At 49.7% G+C, this 25138-nt stretch overlaps 1 protein-coding gene across 1 annotated transcript in view; it reads right to left on the bottom strand.

The window, feature by feature from the left end:
• Positions 1 to 22079, bottom strand: part of FGF12 (fibroblast growth factor 12) — a 1478828-nt gene extending 1456749 nt beyond the window's left edge. The window contains exons 1-2 of the mRNA XM_069617438.1: positions 21937 to 22079; positions 21695 to 21845 (exon numbers count right to left, since the gene is read on the bottom strand). Coding sequence (XP_069473539.1) covers positions 21695 to 21707 — 13 coding nt within the window. The 5' untranslated portion in view covers positions 21708 to 21845; positions 21937 to 22079. The remainder of the gene's footprint in view (positions 1 to 21694; positions 21846 to 21936) is intronic.
• Positions 22080 to 25138: the final 3059 nt, after the last annotated feature.

The following is a 25138-nucleotide window of genomic DNA, read 5'->3' as shown; positions in this document are numbered from 1 at the left end:
CTTTGTTCCACTTTTGGCGGGCTTCTACACAGAGGCCCTCCAAAGTGGTGCCATTCTGTCTTGGTTACCACAGGGGGTGTAGGAGGGGGTTTAGGCACCCTGGACTGAGTTGCCTTGTCAACTCCAGTCGCACTCTGGTGTGATTGGCCCAAGTGGTGAGCCACCCCGCTCACCACTTAGCGTGTTTTGATTGACAGCTAGGCTGAATGAATGGGGGTTTTCTGCATAAAAGCAGGGCTTTTGGGACTGGATCTTCAGAAGTCGCCACATGACCTATGAATCCGACGAGGGTAAAGCTGAGCCAACCTGCAACGACACCTCCGGTGGAGCCCTGCGGAACCGACTCACCACTTCCCGACAACAGAGGAGATCTCCCCACTGGAGAGTCTCTTCCCCTGACTGGTGGGAACAACCAGTCCCCTTTGCTTTTTCTTCGCTTCAGGATGCAGTGGTCGAATTGCCCATGCAGAGCACACCGGCAACCGGATAGCCACTACCCCTGCACCACGAACAAAAGGTGGTGCCTTGTGACGGAGCACTCCGTGGCTGGTCTCTTCCCTGGTGGTGCACCGATCTTCACTTTCCTTCGACGACGAGATCATCTCTTCTCTTGGCAAAGACCCGACGTGCATCCACCACCAGGAACAACTGCCCCCGCCGGAGATGTCTCTCCACAAACAAGGTACCGTGTCCGCCTGGCTTCCCTTTCTGCCGGATAGTGTGAGGTGTCTTAATCCTCGCCTCTCCATTGGGTCTCCTGCAAGCTTTCTCAAACTTTCTATTCTGAACTGGTCTGATCTTTCCATAACAATTTGCGACAAAGACTGGAAGTGCAATTCCACTGTGATACTTTCGGGGACATATCGCCTTGCCTCTCTCCAAGTGGGCCTGGCCTCTGACTTTGTGATCTACAGTAGTCCCTGCCTTCTTGCCTTGCATTTGTTCTTAAAGTATTGGTATCGAGTTGATTTCTTAACCCGCCTTTTCTCTCCCGTCCTAACGAATACTAGAGTGCTATCTAGGTTAAAGCATACACCTCTGTCTGCAAATAAGTGATGCCGTTGAACCTAGACTTTTTGAACTATTGTTAGGGGGATTGATATTTTTCTTATAGTAATCGTGATTGAAGTGTTTGCCGTATTGAGTGCCAGAGTGTTTTCTATAGATGTGTTTTTATAAATAAATAACTATATATCTTTACACCGAAGCCTTGTTGCGTGTTTGCTTGTCTTACTGTGTAAATTGCCCTATTTTGTATACTCCACATACTGCCTAACTCTTCTTGAGAGACGTCTGACTGCTCAGCCACAGCTACCAAGTGAATCTGTATGGTACAGACTGCTACCAAGTGGGTTTACTGCCAAACACCTGTAGTCCTAAATCTTTTGCAGTGGTCCCAGAGGGAACTGCACAGGTTTCCGCCTAACAGTTATATAGGAAAATAATCATGCCAGATGCACCTAGTCAATACAAACTGATTAATCAAGAAATCCAAAGAGGAAACTGCAAATCACTATCAGGCTGGGCGACAAAAAAGGCAAATACCCTGAAAGAACTCGGTTTCACCAAAGAAGAGCTTTTCCTCACTCCCAACAAAATCAAAAAGAAAATGGATCTACAAGATTCGATACTTACGCAAGAAAAAGCAGCATCCAATAAACTCCTTGCCCATTTGCCGCAACACACCAAAAAACTGAACGACCACCCACTAATCGTTAGAAGATTCCCTGACAAAACCCTAAGGCAATCGTTCTTAAGGGCACAACTAAACCTCTTACCAACAAACGAAATCAGAGCATTGAGAGGTCTGACCAACGCGAGCACCTGCAAACTGTGCAAAGATCCCACACAAATTGAAACAATACGCCATCTTCTAACACACTGCACAAAAACAACTGACCTATGGCAAGACTTTTTACTCCCGTTATTAAAGCCATTTGACTTACGAGAAGCAGTCTGGTGGAACCGACTCATAAGTGGAAACAAAACCTTGTGGACAGTTGCAGCAGCAAAGATCATAGACTCAGCTCTGGCAAAATGCCTTAAAGAAGAAAACCATCTAGAAAACCCAATAGGTGAACAACCTCATACTGACACACAGCACCTGTAAGTCAAATGTTTACATTCGTAGAGCAACAAGCATCCAGCATCAAAGAACGAAGAGCTTCCTCTCGTATAGACTTTGCAGCATTTTGTAAAATCAAAGAAATTTGATAAACACAAAAAAAAATTGGAAAGAAATGGGTCTAGCCAACTCCACTAAAAAGGACAGGTGCGCAAGTGAAGGGCATCTACCGAAGAGCTTAAACCTGATGGACATGCCCAATGAATGGGAAATAACGGTGGTGCTGCAGGTGCTGGCTTTGTGTAAACTGGGAAAAAGAGCCTTTTTACACATTAAAAAGTGCAGCAGTACACAAGGGGAAAAGAAATACATTAAAATGATAGGCATGCAAAAAATAACAAGGAGGAATTGTGCCTTATATTTGAAAAGTGAAGCCAAGTGACATATTTTGGAGAAAAACACTTACTTTTCAGAAATAAACTGGCATACAAATGGAAAGGCCCACTTGTTGGATTTTCTATGAAACTGTGGTCTATAGTGAATAATACCTAAAGAGAACGTATATCTGTCCAAATCGTCTGTAAAGAAAGATTGTATTTAAACCACATGCCAAGATAGAATGCTCAAATGTTACATGTAAGCACATCTTGTCGATTTAAAGCTGTATTTTCTGAAGTATGGATGCAGCTGATGTTTTCCCCACTGAACTGAAAGGTCTGTGCCATTGAAACTATGAACTTTAGACCTTGGAGCTGGGCCCACCAGGAAAAGCAGGCCTGGTTCAGATAGAGATACAAAGAAATAATAGAGAATTAGATCCAAATTGGAAGGGTTGTAGATAACCAGCCAGCAGAAATGACCTTTAAGGTCAGGTCTCCCCATTAACCGTGCATTAATGGCCAACAAAAATTACCTTTTCAGTGCGGACTCCACCTTAAGAAATCACATCACAGCCACTAATGGATGATCAAACATTGTGTATGAAATAGACCTCGCTGACAAGCAGATGTTTGAGTCAGGTGATGATGGAGAAATGAAACATAGGAATAGGTGGGGGTGTACGATACTGAGGGGCATATGGGAAGCACTGCCATTGATTAACATTGGATTCCTTTTTCCTAAATAAAAAGAAAATTGTATGTCCCAGTGAGCTCATCCTGGCCTCATATTAAAGGGGATAAGAAGCCTGCCAGTGTCATGTAAATATTAATCCTGTGTGATGTATACAATTTGAGTTATGAAGACAATTGTGATTCCGGCCTTCTCATAATTCCGAGGGAATGGAAAGTTGGTCTGATGATAGGATATGGAAGTAAGGTTTGAATCAGGAAGGGGCAGATTTGTGACTATCTCGGCTCAGGTGTAAATGATTTAAAAAAGTAGCTCCTCCAAGGAAGGGCGTGCCGAGATATGATTAGTATTTTCCGTCTCACAATAAAATATAGAACTCAAATATATATATGTATGGGCCTGCAGTTATTTGAAAAATTAGGTTAGCTGCCATGTTGTTAGATTTTTAGGAACACTAAAAGTTAAATCCACTTGTCATTTTGGGTGAATCTTGCTCCTACTTCAGTCTACATCATCCACACCTCCCAACTCCTTGTCCAATCAACAGGCAGTGTGCAAATTGGGAGAAGGGAGGGAGGGAGCTGGCCAATCCATAGCGTGGGAATTGTGATAATAATGGAGTGTCACCAGCCCTATAAGAGATCAATTTTCAATCTGAGAGGGATCATTCTTTGACTTTTTGACTCTGAGACATTTCTTTGGACTTTTGATTTATAATTTGACTTTCCCACTCTATTGTTGGATGTAGTCTACTGCCAGATTCTTGCAAGGAACAACTAGCAGAGAGACAGGGAGCTACCAAGGCCTTAAACATTGCATGGGAGACAGAGAATTGAAAATCTAGAAGCTAGCTGGGCCTGCCAATTGAGGAGCCAGAGGAAGTCTGGGTGGTGAGGATTACCCTTGACCAAAGCCTTTGACCAGATCGGTGCTGTCCTCGGATGAGCCCTGCTGTTTCCCTTGATGCCCCATAACCAAGGCCTCCTATGTAAGTAGATGAATCAAAATTCTAGAAAAAGTGTGCGGGAATCTGCCAGCCTTAATCTCCATCTCTCATAGAGGGTAAGGGGTGGATCTGGGGAGACCCTTGGCACATTTTATTAAATCTGACTCAAATTAGAAAATCACCCTATCCATGTAAATTGAATTGTGTTGAGGACTGCCTTAATCCTGTCCATTAAATCAGGGCATTACAGAAGCTGTGTAGATCCTTAGAACATTTAATTGAAGTTAAATCAATTAATTCCCATATAGAAATTCAAAGGATGAGTGTTGTTAGAGTTTGAAACTAACAAAGTTAATGCCCAGTGTCTTAGAGCCAGTATAGACAAAGTACTTGGATGACTCTACCTCTCTGAAACCCCTGTCTCCGGTACAGAAGGGGGGTGTCCATAATGTCAAAAAATAAGTAACCCTACAACACTGTCATTGGAGTGAATGTAGCGTGCAACACAAAATGTCCCATTTATTTAATTGCACCCCAAAACGCTTTTCCCAAGGCCCCACAATGTATGCAAATAAAAATCCCAAAACTATGTTCCCATTGAGTTCCTTTCCTAAACTTTACCTCTCAAATAAAAAGCCCAATATTATTTTTTTTCATTGTATCTCTTTTTCAAACCCTGCCTTTTTAATAAACAGCCAAAACAATGTTGCTACTTTACTCCCACTCTCTGTACCTTGTCTTCAAATAAAGGGGTCATATATAACTAATGCCCGCGGGTGGGGGTTGCTGGGAGAGAAGAGCATTGTGATAACCCCAAGAAATCACTGGGAGCTGTTTCAAATTTTATAATTGTGAATGTGCAAGAAATCCTCTGTGCGTCATTTGAGGTAAAGTCTCTAAATTGTACCTGTGTGTTTCAGTATCTGTAAGTTCATTAGAAATACAAGTCAGTCAATTGGTGCAAGTCATTTGAAATGTTGATATTATGTTGTGCCACGGTGTTGGTGGATGATGTTTTGGTTGTTTTATGGTTCTTTGTCAAACCGTAAATAAATATATATACTGACTATACACCGGCCTGTTTCCTAGCTCATTGGTTGTACAGAGGGTATTTGCTGGGGTGGTGCGAGATAGGTTGGAGGGCTCACTAAAGTTGAATCTGTATAAGCGGTTTGGGCGCGCCACCTTGCTTTGGGGGAAAGGAACTCCCTGAGTTAAGAGTGACTGCCTAATAAATCTTGACACACCTGTCGACTAAATCCAGGGAGGAGACCAGCAGGAAAAGTCAGCTGAGAAGTAACGCCAGGGAGGAGACCAGCAGGAAGAGTCACCTGGGGAGTAACCCTGGGAGAAGACCAGCAAGAAGAGTCATCTGTGGGCTAACACTGGAGAGGAGACCAGCAGGAAGAGTCACTTGAGGAGCAACCTGGGAGGAGATCAGCAGGAGGTGTCACCTTGGACTAATGCCAGGAGGAGACCAGTCACCTGTGGACTAGCTCCAGGGAGGAGACCAGCATGAAGAGTCACTTCGGGAGTATCCCTGGGAGGAGATCAGCAGTAAGCGATGTCTGGTCACTAACCCAGGAAGAAAGCAAGGTGGATGAGTCACCTAGAGACCAATCAACAGAGGACCTTGTGCCTTGACCAAAGCCTTTAAAGCCATCCTGGCCAAACTAATACACCATTCAAGCATGAGTTAATTGCACGTGTCATCACTTACACATAGTGGCCTTGGAGCAGAGAGCATGGTCTCTGCTTGGTGAGCCCAAGAGATTAACCAATATCTGTTGTCTCTGTATTCAATAAGCCTTCTTCCTTTCTTTAGAAGAAGAATTACAGAATAAAAGCTATATTTGCTTTTCTGTTGTATATCTTGGGCCCAATAATTGCCTACTGATTCGATGCCCATGCACATGTCTCTGCTCTTAAAGTCAAGTATTACCATGGCCGTAGCCCTTGCAATCAGGAGCTATCTGTGAACATCTGCCGTCAATCCCTCTAGCAACCAATGCACTATGCAAGACTCGGGGGATTGCTCAGGGGCAACATGCTCGCCTTGGAAGCAAGACGACACAGAGCCCCACAGATTCAATCCCTGGATCCGCACTTAGAAACCTCTGGGTATTAAGCATGTTATAAATAACCTATCATATCATATCATGCAACCTGCAGCTCTCCAGATGTTTTGGATTTGGTTTCCCATAATCCGCCCCCATTGACTGTGGTGACCAGGGTTGGCGGGCGTGTAGTCCAAAACATCTAGCGAGCCAAATGTTGCAGTCCTCGGTTCTAGAAAGATCACAGAGTGAAAAACGACACGCAGTGGAGCCACTCTAGCTGGGATCTATTGCTATACTGGCGAGATTCTAGCTATGATAACGCATGTGCCAGTAAATTCATCACAACTCTGAATTGCCTGAATTTTCAGGGTGTTCGGAGTGTTTGTTTCTTAAGTTATTGTCAGCATCAGGCTGGTAAACCTTTCTTGTTAAGAGTGTGATGAAGGGATCAGAACATTTCCTGCCAGAAGGAACCCAGAAGAACCATTGTGTGGTGTCAGAGTTCCCGGGCCGCAGCAAAGGTCCTGCACCTGTCTAAGTAGCCACGTGCCATGTTTAATGGGCCCATTGGATGTCTTAGAGGAGTGGATGATAAAAGTAGGTACTGGACATGCCACAAGCCATGGCCTCTGGACCCATTGAGAGTTTTGTGGAGGGTTATATGAATGGATGAAGGTCTTGGCTCATGCGGGCTATTGTCAGTGGGCTTTTCGGATGGATCTGCGGTCCATGGGCAGGGATGAAGGGCTACTCAAAGCTGCCACTGTACGTGACAGCAGGTCATGCCTAGTGACATCATTGGATGGCTCTGGGATTATGAGCACTGGGCCTAAGGCCACACCCTGGAAAGAGTGGTACCAGGCCATGTTCACCAGGCCTATGCAGACATTCTGAGCTGCCAGGGGCGGTGTCAAAGTCTTAAATTTAGTTAAAGTAGTAATTAGGCGTGGCTGCAGGCCATTGGCAACTGGGAACCTCTGGAGGCCTGGAGGCATCGGTGGCAGGTCTTCAGCCCTGCCCCCACCAAAGTAACGACTGGGCATAGCTGCAGGTCAAGGGCAATAGACACACTGGGTGCCTCGGGAGCCACTGTCAAAGTCGCCACTAGGCTTGGCCCCAGAGAGCTCATTGAGTGGATTGGGGGATCCCTGCTGAAAGGAGGGTGTCCACGGTGGGTAGGACCAACAGCTCCTTTAGATGTGATATCCCGCATTAGCTTGGCTCTCTTCTGTAGCGCCCGCATGCAGTCAGTGCTTTTGGCTCTGCGCATGCGCTTCTATACATCACGTATGCATCAGCGCATGGTGTAACATCTATTGTCCTTTGTAAGTGAAGGGGGCATTGACTCCAGGCCCACTGTAACTTAAAAAGGGAACAGTGTGACAGATCACGCATCACACGGGTGCAAGCACGCACCGCTTATGTAAAAAGCAGGCCATACTCTTCCAAATACGCAACCGAACACATGCATGCAGGGGGCCGCCCAACACAATGTTTCTATTTTCATTTCAACAATGTGGAATGCAGGAAGACAGGGTCAAAGGTCTCTTAGCAGGTGACTCCTATTGGTTCAATGAGGAGGCCCCCCTCCGTGTGCACGAGGCTGTCAGCTGACCTGCTTGTGCAGCAACAATGCCAAGCCATCCACATGCAGAGGGCAACTCGTCCTCGCTCACCTGCCCCCATTCTGAGAGGAGAGAGGCAGGAGGCCTGAGGATTGCAAATGAATCATTAGCATACCGGATGACATCAGAGGACATGTCACGGTGACCCTATGACCTTAGTTGCGTCACTGGATAGAACTCAATTTCCAACCTCCAACCTCACCTCACCGCCGCCAAACTCTGGAAGCGTTCCAGTGAATGACATTGCACGAGCGCCGAGGATCATGACGTCACCGGGAGATCCATGGCCCGGCCGTTTGCAGTTCTCAGTACAAATAACTTCTAAATAAGAGAGCACGCTATGACTGCAGCAGGGACACAGGCCAGAGAATGCACGGGCTCACACTCCCATTAATGCCCAGGCTCGCTCAGCTCCGAATAAAGCTCACACTCCCATTAATGCCCAAGGACTCTCATCTCCGAATAAAGCTCACACTCACATTAATGCCCAGGCTCGCTCAGCTACTGACAAAGTGCACACTCACTTTCATTAATGCCCAAGCCCGCCCAACTCTTGATCAAGCTCAGAATCGCTTTCATTAATGCCCAAACTCACTCACTTCCAGATCAAGCTCACAATCACTTTCATTAATCCCTGGGGCCGCTCAGGTCCGAATAATGCTCACACTCAATTACATTAATGCCCAGGCTGGCCCATCTCTGAATAAAGCTCACACTCACATTAATGCCCAAGGACTCTCATCTCCGAATAAAGCTCACACTCACATTAATGCCCAGGCTCGCTCAGCTCCTGACAAAGTGCACACTCACTTTCATTAATGCCCAAGCCCGCCCAACTTTTGATCAAGCTCAGAATCGCTTTCATTAATGCCCAAACTCACTCACTTCCAGATCAAGCTCACAATCACTTCCATTAATCCCTGGGGCCGCTCAGCTCCGAATAAAGCTCACACTCAATTACATTAATGCCCAGGCTGGCCCATCTCTGAATAAAGCTCACACTCACATTAATGCCCAGGCTGGCCCATCTCTGAATAAAGCTCAAACTCACATTAATGCCCAGGGACTCTCATCTCCGAATAAAGCTCACACTCACATTAATGCCCAGGGACTCTCATCTCCGAATAAAGCTCACACTCACATTAATGCCCAGGGTCACTCAAACTCTTAATAAAGTGCACACTCACTTCCATTAATGCCCAGACTCACTTCCGGATCAAGCTCAAAATCACGTTCAGTAATCCCCAGGACCGCTCAGTTCCGAATAAAGCTCACACTCACTTACATTAATGGCCAGGCTCACTCAGCTCCTGACAAAGCCCACACTCACTTTTATTAATGTCCATTCTCATTCAGCCCCTGATAAAGCCCACACTCACTTTCAGTAATGCCCAGGCACACTCATCTCCGGATCAAGTTTGCAATCACTTACATGTATGGCCAGGCTCGCTCAGCTCCTGATGAAGCTCACACTCACTTTCATTAATGCCCAGACTTGCTCTGCTCCTGATGAAGCTCACACTCACTTTCATTAGTGCCCAGGCTCGCCACTCGGCTCCTGATAAAGCTCGCACTCACTTCCATTAATGCCCAGGCTCGCTCAGCTCCTGATGAAGCTCACACTCACTTTCATTAGAGCCCAGGCTCGCCGCTCGGCTCCTGATAAAGCTCGCACTCACTTCCATTAATGCCCAGGCTCGCTCAGCTCCTGATGAAGCTCACACTCACTTTCATTAGTGCCCAGGCTCGCCGCGAGGCTCCTGATAAAGCTCGCACTCACTTTCATTAATGCCCCGGCTTGCTCAGATCCTGATGAAGCTCGCACTCACTTTCATTAGTGCCCAGGCACACTCATCTCTGGATCAAGTTTGCAATCACTTACATGTATGGCCTGGCTCGCTCAGCTCCTGATGAAGCTCACACTCACTTTCATTAGTGCCCAGGCTTGCTCAGCTCCTGATGAAGCTCACACTCACTTTCATTAGTGCCCAGGCGCGCCGCTCGGCTCCTGATAAAGCTCGCACTCACTTCCATTAATGCCCAGGCTCGCTCAGCTCCTGATGAAGCTCACACTCACTTTCATTAGTGCCCAGGCTCGCCGCGAGGCTCCTGATAAAGCTCGCACTCACTTTCATTAATGACCAGGCTTGCTCAGCTCCTGATGAAGCTCGCACTCACTTTCATTAATGTCCAGGCTTGCTCAGCTCCTGATGAAGCTCACACTCACTCTCATTAATGCCCAGGCTCGCTCAGCTCCTGAATAAGCTCACACTCACTTTCATTAATGTCCAGGCTTGCTCAGCTCCTGATGAAGCTCACACTCACTTTCATTAGTGCCCAGGCGCGCCGCTCGGCTCCTGATAAAGCTCGCACTCACTTCCATTAATGCCCAGGCTCGCTCAGCTCCTGATGAAGCTCACACTCACTTTCATTAGTGCCCAGGCTCGCCGCGAGGCTCCTGATAAAGCTCACACTCACTTTCATTAATGCCCAGGCTTTCTCAGCTCCTGATGAAGCTCGCACTCACTTTCATTAATGCCCAGGCTCGCTCAGCTCCTGATGAAGCTCACACTCACTTTCATTAGTGCCCAGGCTCGCCACTCGGCTCCTGATAAAGCTCGCACTCACTTCCATTAATGCCCAGGCTCGCTCAGCTCCTGATGAAGCTCACACTCACTTTCATTAGTGCCCAGGCTCGCCGCTCGGCTCCTGATAAAGCTCGCACTCACTTCCATTAATGCCCAGGCTCGCTCAGATCCTGATGAAGCTCACACTCACTTTCATTAGTGCCCAGGCTCGCCGCGAGGCTCCTGATAAAGCTCGCACTCACTTTCATTAATGCCCAGGCTTGCTCAGATCCTGATGAAGCTCGCACTCACTTTCATTAGTGCCCAGGCACACTCATCTCTGGATCAAGTTTGCAATCACTTACATGTATGGCCTGGCTCGCTCAGCTCCTGATGAAGCTCACACTCACTTTCATTAATGCCCAGACTTGCTCTGCTCCTGATGAAGCTCACACTCACTTTCATTAGTGCCCAGGCTCGCCACTCGGCTCCTGATAAAGCTCGCACTCACTTCCATTAATGCCCAGGCTCGCTCAGCTCCTGATGAAGCTCACACTCACTTTCATTAGTGCCCAGGCTCGCCGCTCGGCTCCTGATAAAGCTCGCACTCACTTCCATTAATGCCCAGGCTCGCTCAGCTCCTGATGAAGCTCACACTCACTTTCATTAGTGCCCAGGCTCGCCGCGAGGCTCCTGATAAAGCTCGCACTCACTTTCATTAATGCCCAGGCTTGCTCAGATCCTGATGAAGCTCGCACTCACTTTCATTAGTGCCCAGGCACACTCATCTCTGGATCAAGTTTGCAATCACTTACATGTATGGCCTGGCTCGCTCGGCTCCTGATGAAGCTCACACTCACTTTCATTAATGCCCAGACTTGCTCAGCTCCTGATGAAGCTCACACTCACTTTCATTAGTGCCCAGGCTCGCCGCTCGGCTCCTGATAAAGCTCGCACTCACTTCCATTAATGCCCAGGCTCGCTCAGCTCCTGATGAAGCTCACACTCACTTTCATTAGTGTCCAGGCTCGCCGCGAGGCTCCTGATAAAGCTCACACTCACTTTCATTAATGACCAGGCTTGCTCAGCTCCTGATGAAGCTCGCACTCACTTTCATTAATGTCCAGGCTTGCTCAGCTCCTGATGAAGCTCACACTCACTCTCATTAATGCCCAGGCTCGCTCAGCTCCTGAATAAGCTCACACTCACTTTCATTAATGTCCAGGCTTGCTCAGCTCCTGATGAAGCTCACACTCACTTTCATTAGTGCCCAGGCGCGCCGCTCGGCTCCTGATAAAGCTCGCACTCACTTCCATTAATGCCCAGGCTCGCTCAGCTCCTGATGAAGCTCACACTCACTTTCATTAGTGCCCAGGCTCGCCGCGAGGCTCCTGATAATTTCACACTCACTTTCATTAATGCCCAGGCTTTCTCAGCTCCTGATGAAGCTCGCACTCACTTTCATTAATGCCCAGGCTCGCTCAGCTCCTGATGAAGCTCACACTCACTTTCATTAGTGCCCAGGCTCGTCGCTCGGCTCCTGATAAAGCTCGCACTCACTTTCATTAATGCCCAGGCTTGCTCAGCTCCTGATGAAGCTCGCACTCACTTTCATTAATGCCCAGGCTTGCTCAGCTCCTGGTGAAGCTCACACTCACTCTCATTAATGTCCAGGCTCGCTCAGCTCCTGATGAAGCTCACACTCACTTTCATTAATGCCCAGACTCGCCGCTCGGCTCCTGATAAAGCTCACACTCACTCTCATTAATGCACAGGCTTGCTCAGCTCCTGGTGAAGCTCACACTCACTTTTATTAATGTCCAGGCTTGCTCAGCTCCTGGTGAAGCTCACACTCACTTTCATTAGTGCCCAGGCTCGCCGCTCGGCTCCTGATAAAGCTCGCACTCACTTTCATTAATGCCCAGGCTCGCTCAGCTCCTGATGAAGCTCACACTCACTTTCATTAGTGCCCAGGCTCTCCGCTCGGCTCCTGATAAAGCTCGCACTCACTTTCATTAATGCCCAGGCTCGCTCAGCTCCTGATGAAGCTCACATTCACTTTCATTATTGCCCAGGCTCTCCGCTCGGCTCCTGATAAAGCTTGCACTCGCTTTCATTAATGCCCAGGCTCGCTCAGCTCCTGATGAAGTTCACACTCACTTTCATTAATGCCCAGACTTGCTCAGCTCCTGATGAAGCTCACACTCACTTTCATTAATGCCCAGACTTGCTCAGCTCCTGATGAAGTTCACACTCACTTTCATTAATGACCAGGCTCACTCAGCTCCTGATGAAGCTCACACTCACTTTCATTAGTGCCCAGGCTCGCTGCGAGGCTCCTGATGAAGCTCACACTCACTCTCATTAATGCCCAGGCTCGCTCAGCTCCTGATGAAGCTCACACTCACTTTCATTAATGCCCAGGCTCGCTCAGCTCCTGATGAAGCTCACTTTCATTAGTGCCCAGGCTCGCCGCGAGGCTCCTGATGAAGCTCACACTCACTTTCATTAGTGACCAGGCTCGCCGCGAGGCTCCTGATGAAGCTCACACTCACTCTCATTAATGCCCAGGCTCGCTCAGCTCCTGATGAAGCTCACACTCACTTTCATTAATGCCCAGGCTCGCTCAGCTCCTGAAGAAGCTCACACTCACTTTCATTAGTGCCCAGGCTCTCCGCTCGGCTCCTGATAAAACTCGCACTCACTTTCATTAATGCCCAGGCTCGCTCAGCTCCTGATGAAGCTCACATTCACTTTCATTAGTGCCCAGGCTCTCCGATCGGCTCCTGATAAAGCTCGCACTCACTTTCATTAATGCCCAGGCTCGCTCAGCTCCTGATGAAGTTCACACTCACTTTCATTAATGCCCAGGCTCGCTCAGCTCCTGATGAAGCTCACACTCACTTTCATTAATGCCCAGACTTGCTCAGCTCCTGATGAAGTTCACACTAACTTTCATTAATGCCCAGGCTCACTCAGCTCCTGATGAAGCTCACACTCACTTTCATTAGTGCCCAGGCTCGCCGCGAGGCTCCTGATGAAGCTTACACTCACTCTCATTAATGCCCAGGCTCGCTCAGCTCCTGATGAAGCTCACACTCACTTTCATTAATGCCCAGGCACGCTCAGCTCCTGATGAAGCTCACACTCACTTTCATTAGTGCCCAGGCTCGCCGCGAGGCTCCTGATGAAGCTCACACTCACTTTCATTAGTGCCCAGGCTCGCCGCGAGGCTCCTGATGAAGCTCACACTCACTCTCATTAATGCCCAGGCTCGCTCAGCTCCTGATGAAGCTCACACTCACTTTCATTAATGCCCAGGCTCGCTCAGCTCCTGATGAAGCTCACACTCACTTTCATTAGTGCCCAGGCTCTCCGCTCGGCTCCTGATAAAACTCGCACTCACTTTCATTAATGCCCAGGCTCGCTCAGCTCCTGATGAAGCTCACACTCACTTTCATTAATGCCCAGGCTCGCTCAGCTCCTGATGAAGCTCACACTCACTTTCATTAATGCCCAGAATTGCTCAGCTCCTGATGAAGTTCACACTCACTTTCATTAATGCCCAGGCTCGCTCAGCTCCTGATGAAGCTCACACTCACTCTCATTAATGCCCAGGCTCGCTCAGCTCCTGATGAAGCTCACACTCACTTTCATTAGTGCCCAGGCTCGCCGCGAGGCTCCTGATGAAGCTCACACTCACTCTCATTAATGCCTAGGTTCACCTCTTGATGAAACACATTTATTATTCACGCACAGACTAAGCTGTCGGTAAAGGCACGGCTCCCTTTGATGACGGTATTACAGACACTTTGCATCATGGCAAGTGCAATTAGCACAAGGAGCATACATTGCCATTGCTTTTTTCAATGTTCTTCTTTTTTCCCACCTGGCCAAAGTGTGCCCCAGTCCCTCCCCCCGGTGCCAGAAGTATCCGTAATATCGGCCCAGGCTCACTGAGAAGAGCACACGATGACCAGGCTGCACCCGGGTCCTTGGTAATACCCGGCCTGGATCGGAATGGAGCGGACTTGCTGTTAAGTGCCTGCACTGAGAGGCAGCCAGCGTCTGGAGTAAAGTGAAAGCACGCTGACAGGAGAAGATGCACAACTGAGGCCCAACGCACAAAGCGTTTCCAAATGAGCAAAATGCGGAAACACTGAACAGCACGTGATTTATCGAAAGATTCAAAGGCCATGTGCGATCCGCCCACCCTCCCCCCCACCCAACAAAAGAAGAATAATCGAGGGAATGGATGAGAGTTGTATCTTAAAAGGTGGTTTACTTTCTCCAAAGCGTGAAATCGCTTTCACGTAAACTTGCCATCATACTTTTTTTTTACTTTGAAGCTTTCTTTGAGCACTTATGCCTCTCTTGTGGATCGAATATGAAAATTGCAGCAAAACCTCAAATTGCACAGATGGGCTCTCTTAGTTTTGCACTTATATGCATGCAGGTCCCCTCCGTGCAACTTGCGTCATTTGCACTATAAGTGTAAAAAGAAGGCGTGCAAGCAGGCAGATGAGCATGTGTGCCCTCTTGTTGCACTTTGTACTGGACATTGCTTGAAGGCTGCCAGGCCTGGCAAATGGCGTTTACAATGGATTCCTATGGAACCCGCCTGACAGTCTCGGCCGACTGCGCAGGGATCCAGTGCCCTTTGGCCATCATGGAACGATCATGCTAGCCTAATGCACATTTTCACAAATCCATGCAGTTTTATGCATGCCTTTCATTTACTCTTTTATGAGAAATGCTGCCCCCCACCGCCATCTGTTTGTGCAATTTACTCGGTCCTTCAAGCTGCAGTTTCCACCGCTCTCAATTTGCTCGCGCCAATTGATTTTTTGTTGGCTCTTATTTATTTCCCAATGTTCTTCCTTTAAAAACTGTAGAATAAAGCTAGACAGACAATGAGGCGCATTCAAAGTTTGCTGGTGTGGTATTAAGGTGCCAGTAATAATGTATACCGGCACTGTTCCGGACCGGCAAACTACAAGTCTGCCGGTAAAGGCTGTTATCTACGAGCAGGCCTGGCCTGCCGGGAGTTCAGGGGCCTACCGCCAGATGAATGCCAGAATCACCTGCACTGTTACTAACGGTGCCGGGGATTCGGGCAACCCGACAGTTACTGGCGTCTCCGGCGTCTGTAATATCCCAGTAACACAAGCATATCGGACGACGGAGATGGCACAGTACTTCCCCGGTAGATACCTGGAACTCATTATGAGCCCCAATGAGTGGTAGACAGCATTGCCCAACCCATGGCTGCTTTTTCAGGAATCTTCCAGACGTGGGTAGTTTGGCAAAGATTTATGAAGTGAGGTTCCCGCTTGTGAGAATTCACAAGTGTTGCAATGACGCACGGATTAGCAAATGCAACAGAGTCTCCGAGCAGCCTACGTGCTAGAATCAGAAAGGTGTGTGTGTATAGGGAGCGCAGACCAAGTGTTGCACTCATTTCCCCTTGCCCTTGCTAAATACCCCATTATTTAGGAATTCATTCATTGCGGGTGTTTGTATAGCCCCAATCCCAAGGCCGTCCGTCTACTTCTCGGGGTCTCTTGAGAATGCATGTGTATATAGGGTTACTGAGGCCTTTTGGAGGTGGTAGTAGACGGTGCCCTGCTAGTTTTCAGACCCTAGCATCGCGCGGGTGCTGATGGTCCCTCCGGGGAGATGAAGCAAGTCCCAGACCATGTGGAACAGTCTGTAGTCCCATACATCCGACCGGGTACAAACATGGCTGGAAGGGTTAGGCCTGAGGCACGGAGTCTGCCCTGTAAGCCGCATCTCATGACAGGCTATCTTCCGGGCCTGATACCCAAGGCACATTACTTTTCAGGAGTCTTCTGAGAGGCTGGTGGTTTGGTCCGTCTCCCATGCATGGAAGCCAAGCGTTCCATAGTCTCGGGCCATGCACCGAGGGGGACATGAGTCAAAGCTCTAGCGCGTGAATCTCTGGTAGTCTGTTGTTTTAGTGGTGGCCAAGTCTAGATTCCTGGTTTTTATCTATTGGGGAATAGCTTATGCAGGTCCTCCGCGCGCTTGCACCAGAAAGCCCTGAGTTTGGTCATCTCCAATGGGAGTCAGTGCAGGGTTGTATACTAATTGACCTTTTCACAATTGACCTCGGGAGAATTGACCTAATTAAGAAGGTCAATTAGGACATATATGCGGGAAACCCCCCGCAAACCCCCCCACCCAATCCAAAACCCCCTACAATCCCCCACCCAATCCCCTTCTATTATTTATAATCCAAAACCAACCCAATACATATATAAAATAACTAAAATAATATAATGGTCAATTGTGCAGAAGGTCAATTAGGACCACTATAATTAGGTCAATTGTGCAGAAGGTCAATTGTAAAAGGTCAATGTGGGTGATACCCAGTGCAGTGCTTTGGGGCAGGTTCTGTGTGACACTACTTCTCGATGAGGCCACAGGACATCGCCATCTGTCAATATGTTACAGCCACTGGAGAGATGGGGAAGGCCAGCTCTGGTTCCTTCATTGGGGTTAGTTTGTGCTCAAAGTGGTTGGACACATGAGTAAGATCTGCTTGCCCTCAGCTCGCCTTGGCACCAGACTCTCCATTTGCTGGACTTTAGAACATCTACTCCATGGCATGCAGAAGAGGCTGATAGGAAGCTTGGCCAATGGGAGCCACACACCGTTAGCTTATCCACATGAAACCATTAACCTGAGAGAACCCACTGGTTCAGAGATCCATTGGATCCCCATTGAAGCGGGCCTTCTCATGCCCCTCGGGCACTAGACTCTGGATTCCACAGTTTCTTCACTTTTGAGGATCTGGCAAGAGTACAGGAAAAGGTGCTGCCGCGGCAGAAGCAACAGCACTGATGCCCAGCAGAGAGGGAGATACCTGCCATGCAGTCCAGCGCCTTGAGTTCTGCGATATTGGTGACGAGTGCTGAGACGAGCACTGTGGTCCTTGCAGAAGAAGTACAGTACAGTGACAGTCTCTGGTGCCACATGCGAGATTCCTTAACACGCCTGGGGTAGTCAGGCTTTAAAAGATGAGCATAGAGAAGTTAGGCATATGGAAGAGTATGTGCTGGTGGGGCCGTGTCTAGGGACAGGCAAACCGGGCAACGGCCCAGGGCACGGTGGAAAGGAGGGACATGGTAGGCTTGGCTTGCAAAATCTCCTAGGTGGCAGAGAAGTACGCCTTTCATTAACAGGCAGCAGACCTACACCACTACAACAGGGGCAGGGAACAGCATCCTGCCCAACCCTGGCCCCCCACCCCCTGCCATGATGCAGTCAATGGCCTCACACCCTGCTCACTGAATTTTAAGAAGGCTCCCACCACCGAAACATTAGCATGTTTGGGAAACTTAGCACCCTAACCCACTCATAACCTTGGACCCTGTGAGACGTGCTGCATAGCACGGGCGTGCCAGAGGGGAGGCGTGGGGGCTTCGGGTGGAGTAAAGTCAGGTTTTTTTTAGGCCTGATCTAAGGGGCCACTGCCTGCTCCCTGGTTGTAGGGCGGAGGTGTAAGTCCGAAGCTGCGATGTAAATGGCCAAAGGTAAGCATTTTATGGGTGGGGGCGGGTGGGGAGGAAATGCCATTGTTGGTCTTGTGGCAGGTGACTAGGCTCATATTCTGTTTGTGGGATATTTTAGGGTGATCAAATGAGTGACCCAAGTCATCTGAACTCCACTGGGCTTTATTTTCCTTTAAAATCATTGCTTTGATGTAATCACTTGAAAGAAAAAACTAAAACAAACCTCCCAGAATCCCTGGATCTGTTACATGAATATCCAGGGCTGGAGGACACGTGCTTGGGTAACGCGGAGTCACGTCGCCAAACCATGCCGCTTGCCGGGAGGCAAAAATAAAAGGTTGCAATAAGTAGGGTTAAAAAAGCAATATTTTTACCCATTATGTTTTTAGCTGCACTTGGAACAATTGAAGGTTTGAAGGCTGGGGGGAATGTTCTTAAGTGGACTGTTTCCTTTGTTTTGTGGGTGTGTGGTGTGTGTGTGTGTGTGTGTGTGTGTATGTGTGTGTGTATGTGTGTGTGTGTATCTGTGTGTGTGTGTGTGGTGTGTGTATGTGTGTGTGTGTGTGTTTGTGTGTGTGTGGTGTGTGTGTGTATGTGTGTGTGTGTGTGTGTAAACATGTATGTGCAAAGGTAGAAAACAAGCATTACATACCACCAGCTGTGGTGTCTATGTAGTAAACATGTTTTCTTAGTTGCTGCTGTAGGTTTTGAGATCACGGGCCCGCGTACCCTTGATTTGGCTAATGTTACAATCGCATGTCCAATTTACCATCCTTTGAAAGGTTTTGCCAGGATATGTTAACATGCAACCCACACTTTCAATTGAAAGGAAACATTTTGGAAAAGTAGATCACACAGCAGCAACAGAGCATCACCCAAGAGCGAGCGCCTCGTTAAGACAACGAACAAACAGGAGCTAGAAAAGGCATGTCTGTTTACAATACTGTTGTCTATTTATTCATGTTAACCGGAAGTCGATAAAACAGTCTTTGCGTTGCAATGATTTTGGAGAGGGGTCGCAGTGGAGAAGCAACGTGGGGGACCAGGGCAGCACATTCCTAGATTTTTCTCTGGGTGCAATACTGTGCCTATTACCTAGGCCTCTGCCAGCAGGTGCTATTTCCGAGGCCAGGGAGGTTGGCCTGCAGGTGAGGCTTCGGGAATCTGGGGAAGGCGTTCCTCGTCACCAGGGGACGGTGACATTGGAATAGGGGGAACCGGCCGCCATCTTGGCTGCCTTAGAACTCCCCTCAGCCTGGCAGGGCCTTGGTCATGCTGGGTGTGTTCGCTGTGCAGTCATGGCCTCACTCTTGCTACCTCGTGTGATGTGCGGGAGCAGAGCAGCGCCACGCGGGGGCTTGATGGGTGAAATGTCCGTGCATAGCGTGGGTTGCCTGACAGGTGTGTTGCTCTGCAGTAGGTCCTCGCCCTGATTGGATAACAGCAAAGCCCTCTCTGAATGTCCTCTGAGGTCTCCAGCTGGCACGAGGCCACCGGATCATGTTTCGCAGGAGCAGCGCCAGGTGAGCCTTTTGCCGGAAGGAAGTCGCATAACCCTGCCATGTGTTTCACCTTTGCAGTGAGACACGTGTCGCGACTTTATTGTGCACGGCATGCACACATGAGAGCAGACGCACTGGGTGGGATTACCTGTTTGGGCGGGGACCCCTGGGTCACTCGCGCATTCAGCCATTAAAGCGCTTTCTTCTGTGTGTTTCTTGTGGCATGCCTATTGCGCGTCCCCGTGCTTGCCTGCATGTGTGCGGGTCTGTCTAAGATGTAGTCTACTGCATATTCCTTGCCCCTGGAACCAAACATCTGCAATTGAATTCCAGCTCCCCCACTAGGCCTCACTGTGTGATCTGGTGCAAGTCACGTCACCTCCTTGCGCCTCAGTTCCTTTGACCTTTATGGTGCATTGCATGAAAGGGGGACATGTTGCAATATCCAAAACACTCTGAGAGATCTCTCTATTGTGAAGGTGACATCTTACACGTGATGATGTCATCAGTGAATGTATTACACTGACTAATGTCACCAAGAAGCGGTGCTTCACACAAGGTCACACTCTGCTCTATTTCATCCAGGAGTCGTGGCCATTCGCTCTTAAATATAAGGTCCAGCCCCCCCCCCCCCCCACACCCATCACTCACAGCTAAATACCAGAGAAGGGCAGCAGAGGGGAGACCGCCCCGGCATCCCCACTCGGCTCTGAAGCAGAAGTGGGGTGTCACAAAGTGTGAGCCTCGAACAGTGTCGCGTTGCCTAGCAATAGCAGAAAATCACAGTTTCAATTTCAAAACACACTGTCGAACTTAGAAGTTGTGAGAGAAACAGAACAGTCATGAAGTCGGCAGGCGTGGTTTTATAAAGTAGCAGTAAGATAGCGCTGTGGGTTAACGTCAGAGACCCCAAGTCGCTACATAAAACATATGGCATGCATTCTTGGTCAAAGGGTAGATAAAAAACAGTTTGTCAAACTTCGAAATATAATGCCAACACATCAATGATATAACATAAATAAGCAATATCGTAGAATACGGTACACTCCCCTTGACCCCCACCCCGCGTCATAAATCAGTAGACCTGTGTAAGGGGGCTACAGGACCCTTCGACTCAAATATGGATTTATGTTTTTCATGTGTAGAGCGCACACAAGCCCGCAAGCATCCAGGCGCTATCAAGGGAGCATGTTGCAAACAGTTACATCCAGAGAAAGGTGTCCCTGGATATGAACTGTGCCACCGTGCGCGACACGCATGTACATGTATGCAGTTAGGTCTCACATGACAGGACCGGAGAATGAAAGTCTGAGTGCCGGATGTTCAGTAGGACCGCATCAATGCTCCGGTGTTCATGTCACGTGCAGGCGATATATTCCCGGGAATAACTGCGTATCTGGCAGGACAAGCGAATACACAGCGAAGTGATGTGGCTGTGGGCGGGTGAGAGGCGGGTGGCGGTGAAGCCCTGCTGGGCACCCCTGCTGGGCACCCAGTCCGCATCTGTCTGCCACTGGCCGCGGTGGACTGGAATTATACCCGGGGCGGGGATATCGGCAGGCCTAAGGAGGCCTCCAGGTGAGGCCCGAGAACGGAACGCCTGCGCCTAGGGGCACGCTGCCTGGCCGCCATGCACCCGCGGACATCAATATTGCAAGCACGCCCTAGGCTCTGCACATCACAGTGCTTGCATGCACGCGAGTCCAAGTCTAAGCGCTATTTCTGACAACACCACAAGATGCAGCCGGTATTTTTTGTAAACTGGGTGGCCCCTCTCACTGCACGTTTTGCATGCACCTCTCAGCAGCAAAGGGCCATGTGCCCGCAGCAGCCCCCTCCCAAATTCCCGGCCCTGCTGTGCTGGCCACGCACCGACTAATGGCAGAAGGGTAGACAGGGCAAAGGGGGAAGGGGGGATGTCCCTTGCGAGGGCCGGTTGTCCTGGAGCAGAGCCGGCCCCAGTTCATGTTGCCACGCCTTACCCGGGCTATGGTCCTGCCCTGGTCCTACCCCAGCCCTACCGGCCTTTCAGACTTCAGTCTCATCCTCAGAGGCGGCCTGCCATTGCTACAGCGGCCTCAGCTGTAGCAGACTCTGCACGCCTGTCCTGCGACTGCCAGCACCCCAGCCCTGCCAGCCTACTGAGGTGAACCCACCGATACCCCGGCAGCCGGGGCCGCTCTGGAGCGGCGAGGCGCGGCGCCCTGCAGCCCCTTCTCCAGTGCCGCAGCGCAGTGTCGGTGCCTCCCCATCGAGCCCAGCCCATGGGCAGCAGCACTGCAGTGCCCCCACCCCGGGGCAGGGCCCCCAAGCCGCCTACCTTTGCTCTCCATGGTAGCCCTCGGTGAGTGCTGCGAAGTTGCGGGAACTTGCAGAAAAGATGCTTCTTGCAGCAAAAATCCGAAAGCCACAGCTTTTTTCCCTTCCGAGGAGGAGGCGGCGGAGGCGGAGAGGCTCCAGGAGGCGAGGCACTGCAATCAAGCAGCAGAAGGAGAGTGGTGAGTGGGGGGGAGGCCCGCGGGCAGAGGGGGGCGGCCGCAGGACATGCAGGGCTCGCGTTACCTGCTGCAGGAGCTGTCCTCTGGGGCCGGTGCTGCAGGTGCAGAGCTAGTCCTGGGCACAGCCGGTCTGCGCCTGCTCAGCCTGCCTGCCTGCACCCTAGGACCTGCTGACAGGGGACGGGGCTGCGGGCAAAGCGCGGAGTGGAGTGCGGGCGGGCGGCGGGAAATCCCGCCCCGGATCCCACAGCCAATTATTAATAGGACGCGGAAGCACAGGCACCCCCGGGAGCTGCAAAGCTCCCCGAGTTTACAGAAAGAGAACCAAACCAACAGCGAACGTTACAGAAAAGGAGCCAAGGCTGTTTCTGGCACCACTAGGAGCCAGGACCTAAGGTAGCAGCGTGGACTGTGTGCTGAAAAGCACCTCAAAAGAATTCGTTCCGAGGATGAAGAAACGCACCTCTACTTTCTTTGACGATCAAAACAGTGTGAGTCACATTCACGACCCTGGCAGTCCCTCCTCACACCTTTGATGGTCTGTTGGAACACCTGTGTGGCAGAAGATATGCCAAAACGGAGACGTTTCATCAGAAACAGGCCGAGAAGGTGCAGAAGGTGCAGGGAAGGTGCAGTGAGACCTTGCCCACCTTCGGAGCAACCAACAAACGCACCTTGCCCACCGTGACGCCTGGCTGTTTTTTCTGCATCATGGGATTTTTTAATAGGTACTCGCCCCCATACTTTCCTCCCGTGACTCCCTATGTCTTCCCCACCTGCTCGCCACCATAGAAACCCCCCAAACATGTCCCTTACCTGCTCCCTAAAAAAGGCCCCAAAAAATTTGACAAAAACGGCCTTCACCACATGCAGTCAAATGGCCACGACACCTCCTAAATGACAATCAGTCATAGCATCGAGACAGCCGCCATCCAGGCGGTGGATGAGACCCTCAACATCAAGGATAAGGGCGACTCATGCCTCCTCGTCCTGCTTAATGTCTCGGCTGCATCTGACACCGTCGACCGCCACATCCTTCTCTCCCTCGTTGCTGACAGGATGGGATTCTCTAGCACTGTCCTGAATTGGTTTACCTCTCACCTCTTGGGCAGACACCAGGCACTCCAGATGAACTTGTTGCATTTTTAAACCACTGCAGGTCTCCTGCAGAGTCCCCCAAGGCTCCATCCTCTCAGCAACCCTTTTTACCCTTTACATGGAGCCTCTGGGCACTCGCCTTAAAAATCCCACTATCGTCATCCACCAACACACAGATGATACTCAGTTGCACATGAGAGTAAATAGCGCGCAGGGCATCATTCGTCTGCGTGATTACCTAGCCATCCTCCAGTCCTGGATCTCCACTGCCTACCTCAAACTACCTCACAGTACTGTGCTATTGTTAAAGGTTGCCACCCCAAAATGCCGGCTACCCACACTCTGCCCCATGCCCTGGGCCGCATGAAATGCGGGACGATAGAGGGTCTGGGAGTTCAGGCGCGGGGTGGGGGAAAACGGCGTGAAAGCGTAGGGAGGGGCGTCCGAATGGCGCCACAAGAAACAAAAGCCCAGGAAAGGGCAGGAAACAGCATCTGGGAAGGTGCGAAATATAACAGTAAGGGGCCAGGGGGGTAACCCGGCCACCCCCAAGAAGGAATAAAAGGCCGGGGGTGTATAAGTAAGCCAGGAAAAGGAGAGGCGGCACAAACCAGGTAAGAGCTCACCTCTCTCGGGTAGGCTCTTAGTGCCTGGATAAGGGGAAGGAAAACCGTTTGCCACCCAACCCACCCTACAAGAATAACGGAAGAAGAAGGGTACAGGCAGGATCAGATACGCCGAGTACTCTCTCGGTACACGGTCCAAGAAAGAAGGAGCAAGCAGAAGTAAGAACGCTGAGTACTCTCTCGGTACACGGTCCAAGAAAGAAGGAGCAAGCAGAAGTAAGAACGCTGAGTACTCTTTTGGTACACGGTCCAAGGCATATCATAGGCGGCATGTGCCCAGGAACGAAGGCCCAGGGATAACAAGGACTCAGGAGGAGCCTTGGGCAACTTCGGGACTGGACACAAGGTGCCCAAAAGCATATGGCAGTGTATTGATCTTTGTTGTGTTGTATTTTCTGTAAGAAAATAAAATGCCTACGGCCTACAACTTTTCCATACACATAAGTTGTCAGTGATTTATTACTTAGGTAGGGATCTGGTAAGAGGAGCAAAGCGAGCCCGCACTACTCAGCCTATGTACAGCGCTCCGCTGCTCTCGAACTAAATCCATGCTATAAACAATGAAATAGAGAAAATAAACAAATAAGGTGAGCGGGTTCGCCTTTCTGGTCCACCACAATATCATCAGTTGCCAGAAAAGGCTGACGCTCCCTTTTTATTGCTGTGTTAGGCGCTTGTCAACACATGCTCCCTGCTTGGGGTTGTTTCGCTTTGTTAGCTACTACAATAGAAGGTACCCATTGTGTTGGTCCATGTTCCCTTTCAATGATTCCTTCCTATTCAAGCCTGGCCAGCTCTGTCTCTACTTCCTGGCCTAGATGAAAGGGTAAGCACTTATGATGCGGAGCTAGTGGTTGTGTTGTAGTCTATGTAGCAAAACGGCTATTCCTCCAAACAACTCGCTGCAGACGTCAGGCACTTGATCTCTGTACAGAAGATAAGGAAATGCACGCGGCCCAGTGCCTCTGCCCAGCCACAGCTGGGAAACGCTTCTTCAGATCCGGTCTTCACCTGGATTTGTGCTCAGACGCATACCTGTTCATCTTGAACATGTGTACAGAACATGCCTTCCTTCTGTTGACAGTGCAGATCTATGACTGTCTATTTTCACATCAGGCGACGGTCTAGAGTCACGTTCACTGATGCTCTGGTGTCAATGGCCACAGACTGCATCAGAGCTCGACACCTTCGCTTTCTCTCCTTGCCCACACCTGTGCAACAGCCTGCACATATGCAGAACTCTTCTGCACTGCCCCCACCTTGCATGATCTTGGCCATGGCGCAGAGAGGCTCAGCTTTAGAGGAAAGAGACAGTTTACGTGATTTGCACACTTTAGAGGAAAGAGACAGTTTTTGGCACCCTCTACATGTTTTCCCTAGAGAACAGAAGGCTGCCAGAATAACGTCCCAAACCCCCACAGCAGTCACACGGTTTACGCAGGTTTGTCCTCTGCTGTTGAGCATTTGAACGGTCTCCTCTCCGCCCTTAAAGTCGGCCTCTGGGGGAGTGTGTATGGCCTGTACCACTTCAATTCAAAGTGA

Source organism: Ambystoma mexicanum, chromosome 10, assembly GCF_040938575.1.
Source record: "Ambystoma mexicanum isolate Mex_15411 chromosome 10, UKY_AmexF1_1, whole genome shotgun sequence".
NCBI classification, from domain to species: domain Eukaryota; kingdom Metazoa; phylum Chordata; class Amphibia; order Caudata; family Ambystomatidae; genus Ambystoma; species Ambystoma mexicanum.
Note: the sequence above shows the minus strand (reverse complement) of the source record. Positions and strands in the feature narration are given on the sequence as shown.